General features: G+C 33.8%; 1 protein-coding gene across 1 annotated transcript in view; it reads right to left on the bottom strand.

The window, feature by feature from the left end:
* The window catches only part of LOC106475829 (transforming acidic coiled-coil-containing protein 1-like), a 21,286-nt gene extending 6,697 nt beyond the window's left edge, over window positions 1-14,589 (bottom strand). The window contains exons 1-4 of the mRNA XM_013936502.2: window positions 14,503-14,589; window positions 9,242-9,417; window positions 3,215-3,326; window positions 1,588-1,680 (exon numbers count right to left, since the gene is read on the bottom strand). Of these exons, the coding sequence (XP_013791956.2) occupies window positions 1,588-1,680; window positions 3,215-3,326; window positions 9,242-9,378 (342 nt within the window). The 5' untranslated portion in view covers window positions 9,379-9,417; window positions 14,503-14,589. The remainder of the gene's footprint in view (window positions 1-1,587; window positions 1,681-3,214; window positions 3,327-9,241; window positions 9,418-14,502) is intronic.
* Between the last annotated feature and the right edge of the window lie 351 nt (window positions 14,590-14,940).

The raw sequence follows: 14,940 nt of genomic DNA, 5'->3' as shown, positions 1-14,940 counted from the left end.
AATCAGTTTTATAGTTGTTGTATCAACACCATAGTTTACTGAATAGTTACACTTCATGGTCATGAATCAATTTTATAGTTGTTGTATCAACACCACAGTTTACTGAATAGTTACACTTCATGGTCATGAATCAGTTTTATAGCTGTTGTATCAACACCACAGTTTACTGAATAGTTACACTTCATGGTCATGAATCAATTTTATAGTTGTTGTACCAACACCACAGTTTACTGAATAGTTACACTTCATGGTCATGAATCAATTTTATAGTTGTTGTACCAACACCACAGTTTACTGAATAGTTACACTTCATGGTCATGAATCAGTTTTATAGTTGTTACTAGTACAAAAGCCCATCAAAATGATGAGAAACCACTGTGAATGATTAATGAAAATTATAGAATTTAACAATAACAAATTTATCTGTACCTCCAAAATGCACCTACTCTTCACTTATATCAGGAGTCTTGAAGTAATTCTTTAATCACAATATTTTTAGTAAAAACTATGCAGAAAAATGAAATGTTATCATGAGCAAAGGTACGTGTGCACTCTGAAAGAGACTTAAATAGCACTCCTGAGCCTTTTCACTGTACCCTAGGTTAGGAAATGGAAAACACAGTGTGGATATTCTAACATAAATTTTCCACTCTTTCAACTGTACAAAGGATAAAAGATATTTGGTAGTAATAAAGGTTTTATTTTCTTTATGTTTTAATGCCAAGTAAATAATATATGTGTTAAAATACCAAAAGAATATTTATTAATTAACATTCATTCACCACTTAAATCTTATTAAACACTGACTCTATAACGTTAGTAACAGTAGGTCTATTTTAGTCTAATTTAATACATAAATGTCACATAAGGCTTAGCTAAAACACTACTTGGTAAATTTTATTTTGCTTTTAACTACAAATTAATGTCATAAAAATTCTGAATTAAACTATTTTACTGTTATATCACTGAAGTTATAAAAAAATAAAGAGTAAAAAAACAAACATTCCTAACAAATCAACATGAATATTGAGCATTCAACATAAACACCATAGTTGGCCTAAGAACAATGAAGTGATAGTTTTGTTGCTAACTGACAGTGTATATTGTTGAGCATTACCAAAAAAGGAGAGTGAACGTATTCTCAACAGAGAACAAAGGGAATAAGCCTTTTATAGTTAGTGATACACCACAGTTTTCTGAATGGTTACACTTCATGGTCATGAATCAGTTTTATAACTGTTGTACCCAGGGGCAGACTAAGTGTGAGACAAGCCAGGACTATTATGATAGAGACCAAAGACTAAAATAAAAAACTAAACCTCAAGATATGTTTTATTTTTGGTCATTTGAATGGCTAATACTTGGTTATGTATTAACAGATAAATACCATATTAATGTGGAGCAATATTACTTAACCACACAAGGTATTGTTAGGTATTAATACCTGTACGTAATTTTAGTGTGAATCAGTAATGAGTTTCAGTATATTGCTTTCATTTTATGGAGACAAAAAACACAGTTACATCTCTTAGTTATATACACAAACACCTTTAAAAATTGAGAAGCAAAGCATTAAAAACAAATTACTTGTTTGTAGCCTTCCATGATGCCTTTTGTTTTCTCGTATCTTCTGTGAAGGTCAGAAAAAGCACTTTCCACACTCTGGAGGTCTTCTAGAGCCTGTCCATTCAACAACATTCAACATTACCATGACAAGATTCTTACTTTTAGAGATATTCTACAATACATTACCATGGAAATCATCTTATTGTATGAGGTATTCAATAACACACTACTATCAAAATTCTTCTTACTTTTAATTATATTCTATGATACATTACCATGGAAATCATCTTATTGTATTCAATAACACACTACTATCAAAATTCTTCTTACTTTTAATTATATTCTATGATACATTACCATGGAAATCATCTTATTGTATTCAATAACACACTACTATCAAAATTCTTCTTACTTTTAATTATATTCTATGATACATTACCATGGAAATCATCTTATTGTATTCAATAACACACTACTATCAAAATTCTTCTTACTTTTAATTATATTCTACAACATATTACCATGGAAATCATTTTACATGTATCTACATAAAATGTCACAGATTTTTAGTAACAGAATTCAAATCTGCTGCAAGCAAACAACAACAAAAACAGATTTGCTACAAAATATTTGAACTCAAGATATGTCTGTGAATTGATGACATCTGTCCAACTCAAACTGACAAGTTGGTGTGCAAAGTGATATTTACATTAAGAATAAAAATACTTTTGTCCACTGTAAAGTTTGATGTTGGATCTGCATAGCTTCAAGCATCACTGAAATGTATATATACACAGTTTTTCCAACATTCTATATATATACTGTGTATGGTATTTACTCTCGTCTACCATAAACTGTCATTAAATAAGCAGCATTAAGTAAAATGAATAGCTGGTAGCTCTAACATCAAATATGTAATACTTTGTTGAAAGGTTGTGAAATGTGCACATTCACCACCACCAATGCACGGGTTAAATTAGATCCAAATGATAGTAACAGGAACTTTTTTACAAGCATCAATGATGGTACTATATCATGCAAGAGAGGCTGAGACTGAAAAAAATTATATTTTATATTTTTTCAATGATACAGGGTAACAAACAACGTGTTACCAAATAAATTCTCTATTTCTAAAGCTTGCAGGATGAGAAACATGTAGGTTAACATAAAGCTTTAAATTCTCTATATCTAGTGTATTCAGGTTAAATAAAACAATAAAGTTATTATAAAACTCCAAAATCTCTGTTTCCAGAGCTTGTAGAATAAGAATCACACTGGTTACCTTGAAGCTTTAAATTCTCTATATCTAGTGTATTCAGGTTAAATAAAACAATAAAGTTATTATAAAACTCCAAAATCTCTGTTTCCAGAGCTTGTAGAATAAGAATCACACTGGTTCAAATCCACAAATAATTCTGATTTTTTATACAATTCTCCCAAGAAACTAATTTTATTACAATTCACATTGATTAATTTTGGTAAATCACCTAAGATTTTCAGACACTAGTTCACTGGTGTATATGTTTGCACAATACAGTCAAAATATTCTTAATACAAATATACCAAATTTTAAGCAGCATAATTCAAATATTGTGAACCCTTGCCTTATGCAGAAGTTACAGTCTTTACTTCTTAGGACAAAACATACCTGATCTCTTTCTTTCGTCAAATCTTGATTTGATTCTCCTAATTCAATACGCTCATTTTCCTTTTGGTGTAGAAAACTGTTCACCAGCCTCACTAACTCTGATGTCACTGCCCTATCATTATAGAAACATTCACCACTTTCTGTCAAAAAATTAACATGTAAAATAGAAAATGCAATGACTAACATATTAAAAATTCTACCATAGTAATAACTGTCAATCTACACAGTTAAAAAACTGGTATTATAATGTCAGAATTAAACAACTATTATATATGTTCAAAATTCATTTACAAAAGGCTTATTCAAAATGCATAGAAAACAAAATTACAATTAGTACATTCTAACAAATTTTATAAGTGAAGTTAAGAGAAGTAAATCAATATTTTTGTTGCTACTAAATCTGTAAATCATATTACTAGTTAATTTATAGATAACCCATAGGACCTACACCCCCCCCCCCTTACTCCCATTGTTCAACACACAACTTTCTAAAGCAGATACTTGAACTATGTATATTTGTATGTTATCTTAAACATGTTTTATCCTAGTTTGGGAAACGGACTGTAAGCTATGTGTGGTAGAAAATTCCACACCTTATGACCAACCTATTTGTTCATCCTCTGGTCCACTCTTCAAATTTATATCCAGTAAGAGGAAGTTTTCCAATGCCACAATCATAATGGCTCAAGTAAGGTGTTTCAAAGTTCCTTCCAGCCTTGAAATTATTTTTACAGGGTATGCTAGTCTTTTACAAATGGCTGGTGTTTAATGCAAGTTGAAGTTTCTTTTTTGAACATTTACACATTTAACACTGTTGTAGTTGCAGCACATATGAGTTATTGAACAAGGGTTAGGAAACTGGAGTATCCCAGGTATTTTATATTTCCATATATACATTTATAGCTAATACTGTTAGATTCGCAAATTAGGGTTTACTGGCAAAGGGTTGGGAAATTGGCATAGTCTTAAGAGCAAGGCATACAAGTTCATATATTTTTGTACTACAGTTACTATAACAAATAGATGCATTTTTTTAAGACATTAGACAGTTTCAAAAGAAAATATGAATACTTTCTATATATATAAAATGAAAGTTTTATTGAAAAATAATGTTGTTTAGTGATTTCTTTACTGTAAATTGAGTTAATACAAAAACTGTAGTAGTTATCACAGTCAAACTTTTCTTATATATACATGCTGTAACTTGAGTTAGTAGGGAAAGAAGTGTAGTAATTATAATTGTTAAACATTTCCCAGGATGTCAACCAATATATTAAAAGAAATGTAATAATTGCATTGGTAAAACTTTGCTATATATTTAGGCTTTTAAAATTTATAAAATATTTTCAATCCAGATACCCCATTATTTCCCAGAAGATATTAAGTGTGGTTCTCAAAAACAATGCACATTTCCATATGCAACAAAGAGCAAGAAATTTATTTTGACCATGAATGGGGAAAAAATACTTTATTTGAAACCTTGCAGAAATTTCTTAGAAAAAAAAAATTATAATGGATCACGTTATGAATTGAACTTTTATGTAGTGTAAACGTTTCTCATATTACATGTAGAGATCTGAAAGACTGCAATTGCTTTGCTCTCACAAATGTAGAGAAGACAGAACAAAAAATAAAAAAGATATGAACCCCTTAAGATTCCTTTTACGTATTTACTTTTTAAATCATACTGTAAAGAACAACAAGAATTAACTTTAGATAGCCACTTAATATTTGGTCCACAATTAATGCTAGAGCATTATTAATCCTAGAAAATGAGGAGGGCTAGGATAAACTAAATGCAAAAAAATAAAAGATGTAGAGAAAAGTTTAGCATAGAAAATGAGTATAGAAGTAGTTCTAAGGACAGGCTTAATTGTTACTATTGTAAAGCTAGAACTAAAGGAATTAAAACAGATGACTTTAGGGCACTAGTAGGATTTTTATATAATAAGAATAACTGAAATATGATTATATGTAGATGATTTTGATGACAGAAATTTCCTTGAAATACAGGGTGATAGGTTATTTCATAGGGATAGAGTACTAAACAGAAGGGTAGGAGTGGCTTTATATGTAAAATGTGAATTACATCCTGTTGAAGTTGAGGATATCAAAGATACTAGCAAGGAAATTGAATCCATCTGGGTTTCTATTAGTGCATATAAAGGAAAAAGGCTTTTAATGGGAATTTGTTACAGACCACCAGATGATATTGATGAAATTAATGAGAAACTTTACAGTAAGATTATGATTTCAGCTGTTAATGAGGTCATAATTATGGGTGATTTGAATTTCAGGCATATAGATTGGGAAATATTAGAGTCAAAGCATGAGGGAGAAAGTTTTGGGAAACTGTTCAAAATGGTTTTCTTTACCAGTCGGTCAAGGAAACATAGAAAAAATGTTATTTTAGACTTATTGTTAACTTCTAATGCAGATATTGTTGTGAAGGTGGAAATTGGGAACATCTGGGTGTAAGTGATCATTGCTCTATTAGGTTTGATGTTTTGCTGCATATGGAGATCAGGAATAATGATATTTTGGTTACAAATTTCAAAAAAACAAATTTTGAAGGAATTCAACAAGAATTATCTGTTGTGACTTGGGCAGCTGAGTTATTTGGAGACACTGATCAAATGTGGAAAATTTTTAAGGATCAAATCTTAAATATTGAAAATAAACATATTCTTTATAGAAAGAAATGGGTAGCTACAAGTAAAAATCTCACAAAACTTATAAGAGAAAAAATTAGAGAAAAGCATCACAAGTTTAAGAAATTTAAATTAACTGGTATGATGGGAGATTTAGAAGATTATAGAAGATCAAGGAAGTTGGTCAAATACAAAATTAGGATATCAAATGAATGTATGAAAAAAGATTGGCTGAAAATGTAAAAATGAACAGTAAGGATTTCTTTAAGTACATTAATGGTAACCAAAATGTTAGCATGGGGTAGGACATTTAAGGAATGATAAAGGAAGGCTTGTATCTGATGATTGTAAAATGACTGGGCTATTAAATTCTGCTTTTTCCTCGGTTTTTACTAGTGAGGATTTAGGCAGTATTCCTCATCTTGAACAATTGATAGATGGAGGTAGGGTCAGACAATATGAGTGCATTAATCCTGAGCTTGTTATGAAAAAATTGGGAAGTTTAAAAAATGATAAGGTTCCTTGGCCAGGTTAACTAATGTAACTCCTCTTTTCAAGGAAAGTAATAAAAATTGTCCCAGTAATTATAGATCCATTAGTCTTACATCAGTTGTGGGAAAGGTTTGGGAAAGTCTGATAAAAGACGCTTTGAAAAGTTGCAGAACAAAGTTTAGAATTTTATTGGATAGTCAACATGGCTTCACTAAGGAAAAATCTTGCCTTACAAATCTTTTGACATTCTTTGAAAAAATTACTGCTTATGTAAATGAGGGTAAGTGTAGATTTGGTGTATCTGGATTTTCAGAAAGCATTTAACAAGGTGACACATAAAAGGCTTGTAAAAAGATTATCTCTATAGGTGTGGGGGATAAGTTAGCAAATTGGATAGAAGAGTGGCTGGATGGAAGAAAGCAGAGGGTTGTTACAAATGGAGTTCAGTCAAATTCTATTAATGTCACAAGTGGGGTACTTCAGGGCTCAGCCTTCGGACCTTTTCTCTTTTTGATTTACATCAATGACATAGATGAAGGAATGGTCAATAAATTACTTAAATTTGCAAATGATATTACATATAAGTCCTTACAAAATGACACAAAATATATTTCATAAAAAATCGTCCATCTTTGTTTGTTTTGCACATTTAACAGAGTCACTTTGAATGTTCATGAGTCAAGAAGCATTACATTGTTAGTTTTCAGCACACGATTTTAGTATCAATTTATAAAATAACATGCAATAAATATCCAGAATTCTACATCAGAGAAACCAGAAGAAAATTGGAAACCTGACTCACCAAACATAATAAAAAACATCCCATACTTGTATTTACCACCATTGCAATTCAAAAACTCCACAGTATATCTATACAAAATGCTGTAATCTGTAATTTCATACAAAGAACCAAACATTGGAAGCTACATATCTTAATTGAATAAAATAGCCTCACCCTAAATCACAATTTCACTTTGAAACTTGGATCCTTTGATCTCAGTTCTGAAAAGGGATCATTCCAAGAATGTAAAAGAATCAGTAATGGAATAAGAATAAATATCTGAACTAAATTATTGCTAGACTCTAGCCAATACCTAATAAGGTAATTCTCTCTGAATACAAATACTACATAAATTGTAATATGTTGTATTAAAACAATTTCAAGTTCACTAAAAATTCTCTAATTTCCATGTTTCTTTAATTTTCTTGTTGTTTTTCACAACTTTGGTCTATATCAATGTCCATGTCACATTTCTATATCAATACTTTGAGCCTTCTTCTTCTTCACAGCAACTTTCTGTTCTCAGCTTGAGACATTCGCAACTTTCCAGGATGCCTTAAGGCATTTTATTAGCCATGCACAAATTAGTCTTGCTAGTAAATTCTCATCAAGTTACTTAAGGTCTAGGTCACTAGCTCAAAATCTACTACATTCACTAAAAGAATAAACCTTAATTCCATGAGCGGGGCAAAAACAAACAACAGTTTCTGACCACTCCTGGTTACCTTTCAGGACCTGAAAGTTTTTAAACTGAAATACCTACATGTACCAAGGAGTTTGACTTGAACACCCTGAGGTACCAAGATACATATGTTATGCTGTGAAGCAATCTCCAGTCATGTGACCTCTTTGTTCCATACTGTATACACTGTATTCATGTGTCTCTGTAAATTACATTACTGATATGAAGAAAAGTCATTATAGAGTGGTCGTTATTCAACCTCTGCCAAAAAATCACGGTTGTATGTCGCATCTGTCAGGAAGTCGTTTGTGGGAGGTCAGATCAATGTAAAATCATTCTGTGCAAAGAAAAAAAAGACATGTTTATAAGGAAGTTGTTATTGTACATTATTTTAAAACAAGTGGCTGTTTATTGTTCAAATTTATCGCAAACAAATCACAGATACCTACTGTAAAGAATCTGGCTCCTATAAAACCTGAGATGGATTTTGATTACAATAAATGAAAATAATACATGTGGGTTATCATAATTTGAATTATAAGTATAATTTGGTTGGGAATAACCTTAACAGAGTTATGAAAGAAAGGGATCTTGGTGTAATAATTGATCAGTCTCTAAAGCCATCCAAGCAGTGTACTGTTGCTAGTGGTAGGGCAAATATGATTTTAGGTTGTAACTACAAAAATACTGAATACAAGTCTAAAAAGGTTATAATTTCCTTGTATAGGTCACTGGTTAAGCCACATTTGTAATATTGTGGTCAGTCTTGGGCTTCTCACCTTAGGAAAGACATTGAATTGTTGTAAAGGGTTCAGAGAAGGGTTACTAGAATGATGCCTGGGATGGAGGGGTTGTCATATAAGGAGAGGTTGAAATCTCTCAAACTGTTTTCTCTTGAAAAAAGAAGAGTTAGGGGAGATCTGATTGAGATTGTAAAGAGAATTGATAGTGTCAATGCATCATTTTTTTTCATAATTAGCAGTACGAATAGTAGGACTAAGTGACACAAATATAAATTTTGGTAAGGTAGAAGTCATCTTCATGTTAAGACAGTTCTATTTTTCTAACAGGGTGGTTGGCCTTGGGAATGGGTTGCCTTCAGAAGTTGTGGAGACAGTAAATTTAAGTGCATTTAAGAGAAAGCTTGATAGCTATATGAAAGATAAGAGCTGGCTTTAAAGTTTTAAAAAAATAGTTTTTGTTTAGTTTAGAGGATGGGACAGCTGAGATGGATCAATAGGTCCCTTGTTGTCCCTAAACATTAGGTTATGTTATAAACATTGTTTTCTCATAATGAACATTGATCCACTGTTCCAAACAAATATATAATTTTTTATTGTGTTTAACTGTGTGTTAACTTCCTATTCTATCCTTGAAAAATTTATATACTTTCCATTATAATTACTGAAAACATAAATTACCTGTTCACTGCTAATACATCTTTCAAATATGTAAGTTGTTTCTCCAAAATTTGCTTCTTTTTCTCCATAGTTTTGAACTGTTCATTCCACTCTTTGTCCTTTCTGATGAGTTTCTCTTGATATAGGAGCTCTTGCATTTTAAGAGCCTGGTTAACCTCCTCTTCACTGAATGTTTTCTGTTCATGAAACAGAAGGTAACGTTTTCTTACACTGAAAATGTATTTCTAATAGGTACTTACCTTTTCTCTCACACAAAAGCTATCTTGATCTTTGTCTGCCCTCTAAGCATTGCTAAGATGTAATCAGTGCACCAGTCTTTATACGTCACCAGTTTCTCACCATTTCTGAACATGTACATATCATATGATTACTTTCCACCAATAGTGTTCCACCAACTATAATAGCGCAGCTAGGTTCCTCTGCTATTTCCACTCAATCCTCATTTTTGAGAATTGGCAGGTACTAGAACAAAAACACCGGTTTTAGTGGGGAAGAATGGTGGGAAGTGTGTGAAAAGATGTAATTACCTATTAGAAACACATTTCTGAACATGTACATATCATGTGATTACTTTCCACCAATAGTGTTCCACCAACTATAATAGCGCAGCTAGGTTCCTCTGCTATTTCCACTCAATCCTCATTTTTGAGAATTGGCAGGTACTAGAACAAAAACACTGGTTTTAGTGGGGAAGAATGGTGGGAAAAGATGTAATTACCTATTAGAAACACATTTTCAGTGTAGGAAAACGTTAACTTCCGAAACTGACTTACCTCCTTTCACACAAAAGCCAAAATCCCACATTACAAAGGTGGAGGGAGTTTGGTGCACAAAGAACAAATCAAGCAGAGAGCAACCACTCAGAATGAACGGATGTGCTTGGGGATGAAAATGAAACACCTCTGTGGGGTATTGCACTACTTTTGGAACAGGTATGCTCTTCGCCCAGGAATAAGGAAAGGTACACAAAATGAACAGAAAACGTAGGGCTTGTACAAATGTATAGTGTTAAGAAGATGCAAGTGTAGCATCATACAAGGAGAGAAAAAAAGATTTAATAACAGCAAGTGGCTAAGGCATGTAGACCATGTTATCGATACCCAACAACCCCAACTGTAAGTAAACAGTGTTGTACGTCAAGCAACCAGAATTAAAAAGATGAAGTAAGCAACAACCATAATCAAACCAACTCCCAAAAACCTCCATGGGAGCAAGAAGTACGACAAACTGAATCCAGCATTATGGGGTCTTGGGACTGCCTCAACTCAACCATAAGAATAGGGATAGCTGTAGCTGATATAATGAGCAAAATCATAATTTACTCAACCATAAATGCAAGACAGAGACATCCTGTATCTGGAATTAAGAGGACAAGCAGCATTTGTCCAACTATAGGAACATAGCACAGACATCCCACTGCAGGTATTATGAGGCAAACAAAGTCTTTCAAGCCCAACTGTAGAAGCTGAAAAGAACATTCTACAACTAGAATTAACAAGAAAAGAAGCGTCTACTGCACGCAATCGTTGTCATCCTGAACCTGGAATTAGAGGAGGTTTTCATATAAGATTGCCCAAATTATTATTTGATCATTTTTTTTATTCAGTGTGGTCTACCCAGAGAGAAAACATCTGGGAAAAGCACCATTAGGGAACTGTGTGGATAAACAAGTATAAGTATAGTAACATGGAACTGAGCAACTGGGAACTGAGAATGGTAAGAACTCCCATGCTCCACTAGAACGAAAATAGAGGTAAAAAGGCAGTGGGGAGTCTGGAGGAATGTCACACAGGAGACAGTGCAATAGGTGACTGAGTTTCCCTATTTTGAAAAGCAGGCCAAACCTAATTAAGGAATCAAAGGATCGGCAGAAATCCCCTTCTGCTTTACTCATGAAGTCCATGAGTGATGGTTCACCAAAGATATAGTTTTAATGATTTCTAATACAGCACCCAGTAATCTTACAGTAACCCCCCCCCAACTTAACTGTAAGCATTATATAGTTACTTTAATTAGTGAGGATTTGAAACAAAGTTTACCTGACCAGGCAACACCCACCACAAGGTGGGTTCTATAAAGAAGAAGCTAAGATTAGGGAAGCTGAAAAGAAAACACAGATGAAGGGAAGCAATAAGACTTACTTGAGGTAAAGGGAAATGGATGTGTGTAGAATTGCTATTGGAGGAAGATGATATCCACCTGAGGAAGACACAGCCATATCTAGCAGATAATGAATGACAAAGGTATTGAGAGTAGTTCACATTCCAGCCGACCGATCTCCCACAAAAGATGGCGAAGGCGAGCAGCAAAAGATATTGTGATGAATTTGATGTGAAAAGACGTTGTGGAGATGGCAATCTACCATGGATAAGTCTGAATAAGCCAGCCGAATGAAATTGACAAACTCAACCGGTGGAAGTAACATGTTCCAGAACACTGGAGAATGAAGGGTTCCAGGGAATAAGGGGCAGAATGTACCACATAACACCTGATGGATTTGCTTTTGTTTGTAATTAAGCACAAGGCTACACAATGGGCTATCTGTGCTCTGCCAACCACAGGTATTGAAACCCAGTTTCTAACACTGTAAGTGTGCAGACATACCACTGTGCCACTGGGGGGTACACCTGAAGGAATGAACCAGACATGGAAGCCTATCTGGATCGGAATGAAAGTACAGGTGGGAAATGGAAGGTAAGGAAATGTGTGTGAAAGCAAGAACACTGTCACTTGCAGCATAGGTGCTAGGGAGGAAGGACCAAGGTCAGGACAGACGATGACATAGGAGGAATGGTATTAAAATCTGAATGATGACAAACACAAACAAGAAGGAGAAGGAATTAGTTCATGAGAGAGGGAAGGTAGATGGAACATTAAGACAAATGGTGAAATGTAGGACAGGAAAGGGCATAAAGGACCACATTGGATCTCAACAGGCAAAGCAAAGGAAAAGAAAGGAAGGAAAGGTCAGGGAAAGACAAAATCCAGAATAAATGGAAGAAGATAGACAAGGCTGCCCAAAAGCAGGAACACAGATGAAGTGGACAAACCTTTGACAAACTACCAGGTGAAGAATAGGGAAGGAAGGGAGGGAAGGACAGAAACCATGGTAAAGAGATCAAAGTTGGAGGTATACTAATATCAGTGAGAAACGGACATGGAAGAAGGTCTTGTGGATCAGGAAGGAAGGAGTCAGGCCCTAGACTGAGACAATAAAGAAGACAAAACCATGCATGAAGACAGAGAGTGGCAATACCTGTGGAATGAGGGAACACTTTATGATGAGAATCTTGTAGAAAGATAATAGAACCACCATCAGATAGAGTGAGCCAGGAAAAAGGCAAGTGAAGACCACAATGTGATACCAGTGGGCTCAGAAAAAGATACCCGGGATCTGAAAGCACAGAAACCAGGAATCAGTACTCCCTGGCTCAGTAACATTAGTGACAACAGTGGAGAGGTAGGAATGTACCATTATTACCACCCCCTCCCCAGGGCTATCTGTTCTATCCATCCCTGATTTAGCAATGAAAGACTAGAGAGAAGGCAGCTAGTCCTCACCCCAAGTGCCAACTCTCTTGGGTTACTCTTTTACCAATGAATAGTGGGAATGAGCATGTTTGGTGGGACATGGCATCAAATATGTAACCCTCAGATTGAGAGTCAAGTGCGATAACCACCTGGCCATGCCGAGCCAAAAGGAGAGACCAAAGTGGCAACTCAATGAGTGTTCTCTTCCTCAGAAGCAGTGTCACACTGAAAATAAGTAGAAAACTCCCTGTAAACCAAGGCATGCGCTTCCTCAGCAGATAAAATTAACCTTTGTCCTGGGAAGTTATGCCATGAGCATTTTTGCCTGTTGCAGTAATATCAATGTCCGCTACAGGAAACCCAAAATTCATACTAAAACACATATAATGCTGGAACAAGAAAATTTCGAAAGCAAATTTGTGAAAACAAATGAAATTAAACACAAAATTAGAAATTGTTGAATTAACTGTAGATACACTTGAGAAAATCAAATACATGTCTAAACTGTGTTATGTGTGAGGATTAAATGGGAATAGCAGAGGAAGATAGCTTCACCTTTATAGGTGGCACAATACTATTGGTGGGGAGTAGTCACATGATATGTACATGTTCAGAAATGGCACAAAACTGGTGGAGTACAAAGACTGGTGCATTGATTACTAAAAATTCTTTTAGCAGTGCTTAAAGGGCAGATAACGATTGAAATATCTTTTCTTTTGTGAGAGGAGATGAGTCCGTTTCGGAAGTAACAGCTTTATTCATGAAACATCTAATAATGATACTTAGAATTCTGAGTGGACTGTATTCCACTTGATAAGATATACTTAGATCTACGGCATCTTGCCTGAATTCAAGCATGACACTTGTGGTATTCTCAGGTTGAAAGAAGTAACTGGAGATGATGTAAGACATGAAATTAACACAATCTTTATTTATCACCAAAATAAAAATAGAGTGTGTACTTGGTATTGGGATGCTGGACAGTCACCTTTCACTGGACTTGTGGATTAATCAACTCACTTTTCTCCATCGAAATGTCTTCCTTTCAACCAATTCACTTAAGTTAAGGAACAAAAATGTCTTCGCTATCAAGATCTATTCAAGAATATTTAAGTCAAAGTTTTCTTACTTGCCAAGAAACATCAGATTTACCCATAATGATTATAGCTACCTACATGACTGGTCGTTCTCATATAGGAGGCTATAGCCTTAAGAGATCACCTGACTAACCAATGGAGGACATTGGCTGGTTCTTTCATTCTTGTACAACATGCAGCATTACATAGGCAGGAAAGGTGTGACTTCAATAAAATTACAAAGTAACAAAGGTAGCTAGAAAGACATCAATTTAATGACTTTCTGGACTGTGTGTTGTGTGAAAACTGCAAATGATTAGAATAAATGAAAAACTTTGAAAAATTCTTCATTAAAATATGAAAGGCAGAAAACACATGATATGCCTGCTTACAACACATACATAAACAATAAGAATTTCCTCATTAATTTCACCCAAACAAAAAACATGTAGAATGTTTAATAACATAGAATCATATACAATATGAAAAAATAACAGTCATTTATGAAACAACATTACAAACACAATTAATTACAACTTTTTGTACATTAAACTATGGATCACTATAGTTAGTTCCAGCACCTTTATTAGATGTTACAAAAATACAGTTAATGTACTATAAAAGTTCTACACAGATATACAGTAAATTTTATACCTGATTCTTAGAAGACAAACTGGTTGATCTTCGTTGTTCTAGCTGAAAAACAGAAAAGGTTAGTAAACATGTAATCTATTAAGTTGAGATGATGGTTAACTTTTTTAATGTTATGAGCCCACACATGTTCTGCTCATACATAAGCTTTGTTTAGCCTCCAAAAATATGTTAATAACCACATGGGAATGTGGTTATTCCTTTCATATTTTCTATTGTTTATCAGTTTCAAGACTAAGTTATGTAATGAAATATTAGAATGTGTCTTTCTTTATTTTTTACTGTGCATTTACAAATAAACATCAAAGTTGTTACCTATACTGATTAGTTCAACAACAAATATAAACATCAAAGTTGTTACCTATGCTGATTAGTTCAACAACAAATATAAACATCAAAGTTGTTACCTATGCTGATTAGTTCAACAACAAATATAAACAT

This window comes from Limulus polyphemus, unplaced genomic scaffold, assembly GCF_000517525.1.
Source record: "Limulus polyphemus unplaced genomic scaffold, Limulus_polyphemus-2.1.2 Scaffold9241, whole genome shotgun sequence".
In the NCBI taxonomy this organism is placed as follows: domain Eukaryota; kingdom Metazoa; phylum Arthropoda; class Merostomata; order Xiphosura; family Limulidae; genus Limulus; species Limulus polyphemus.
The sequence above is the reverse complement of the archived record's forward strand: the minus strand, read 5'-3'. Positions and strand labels throughout refer to the sequence as shown.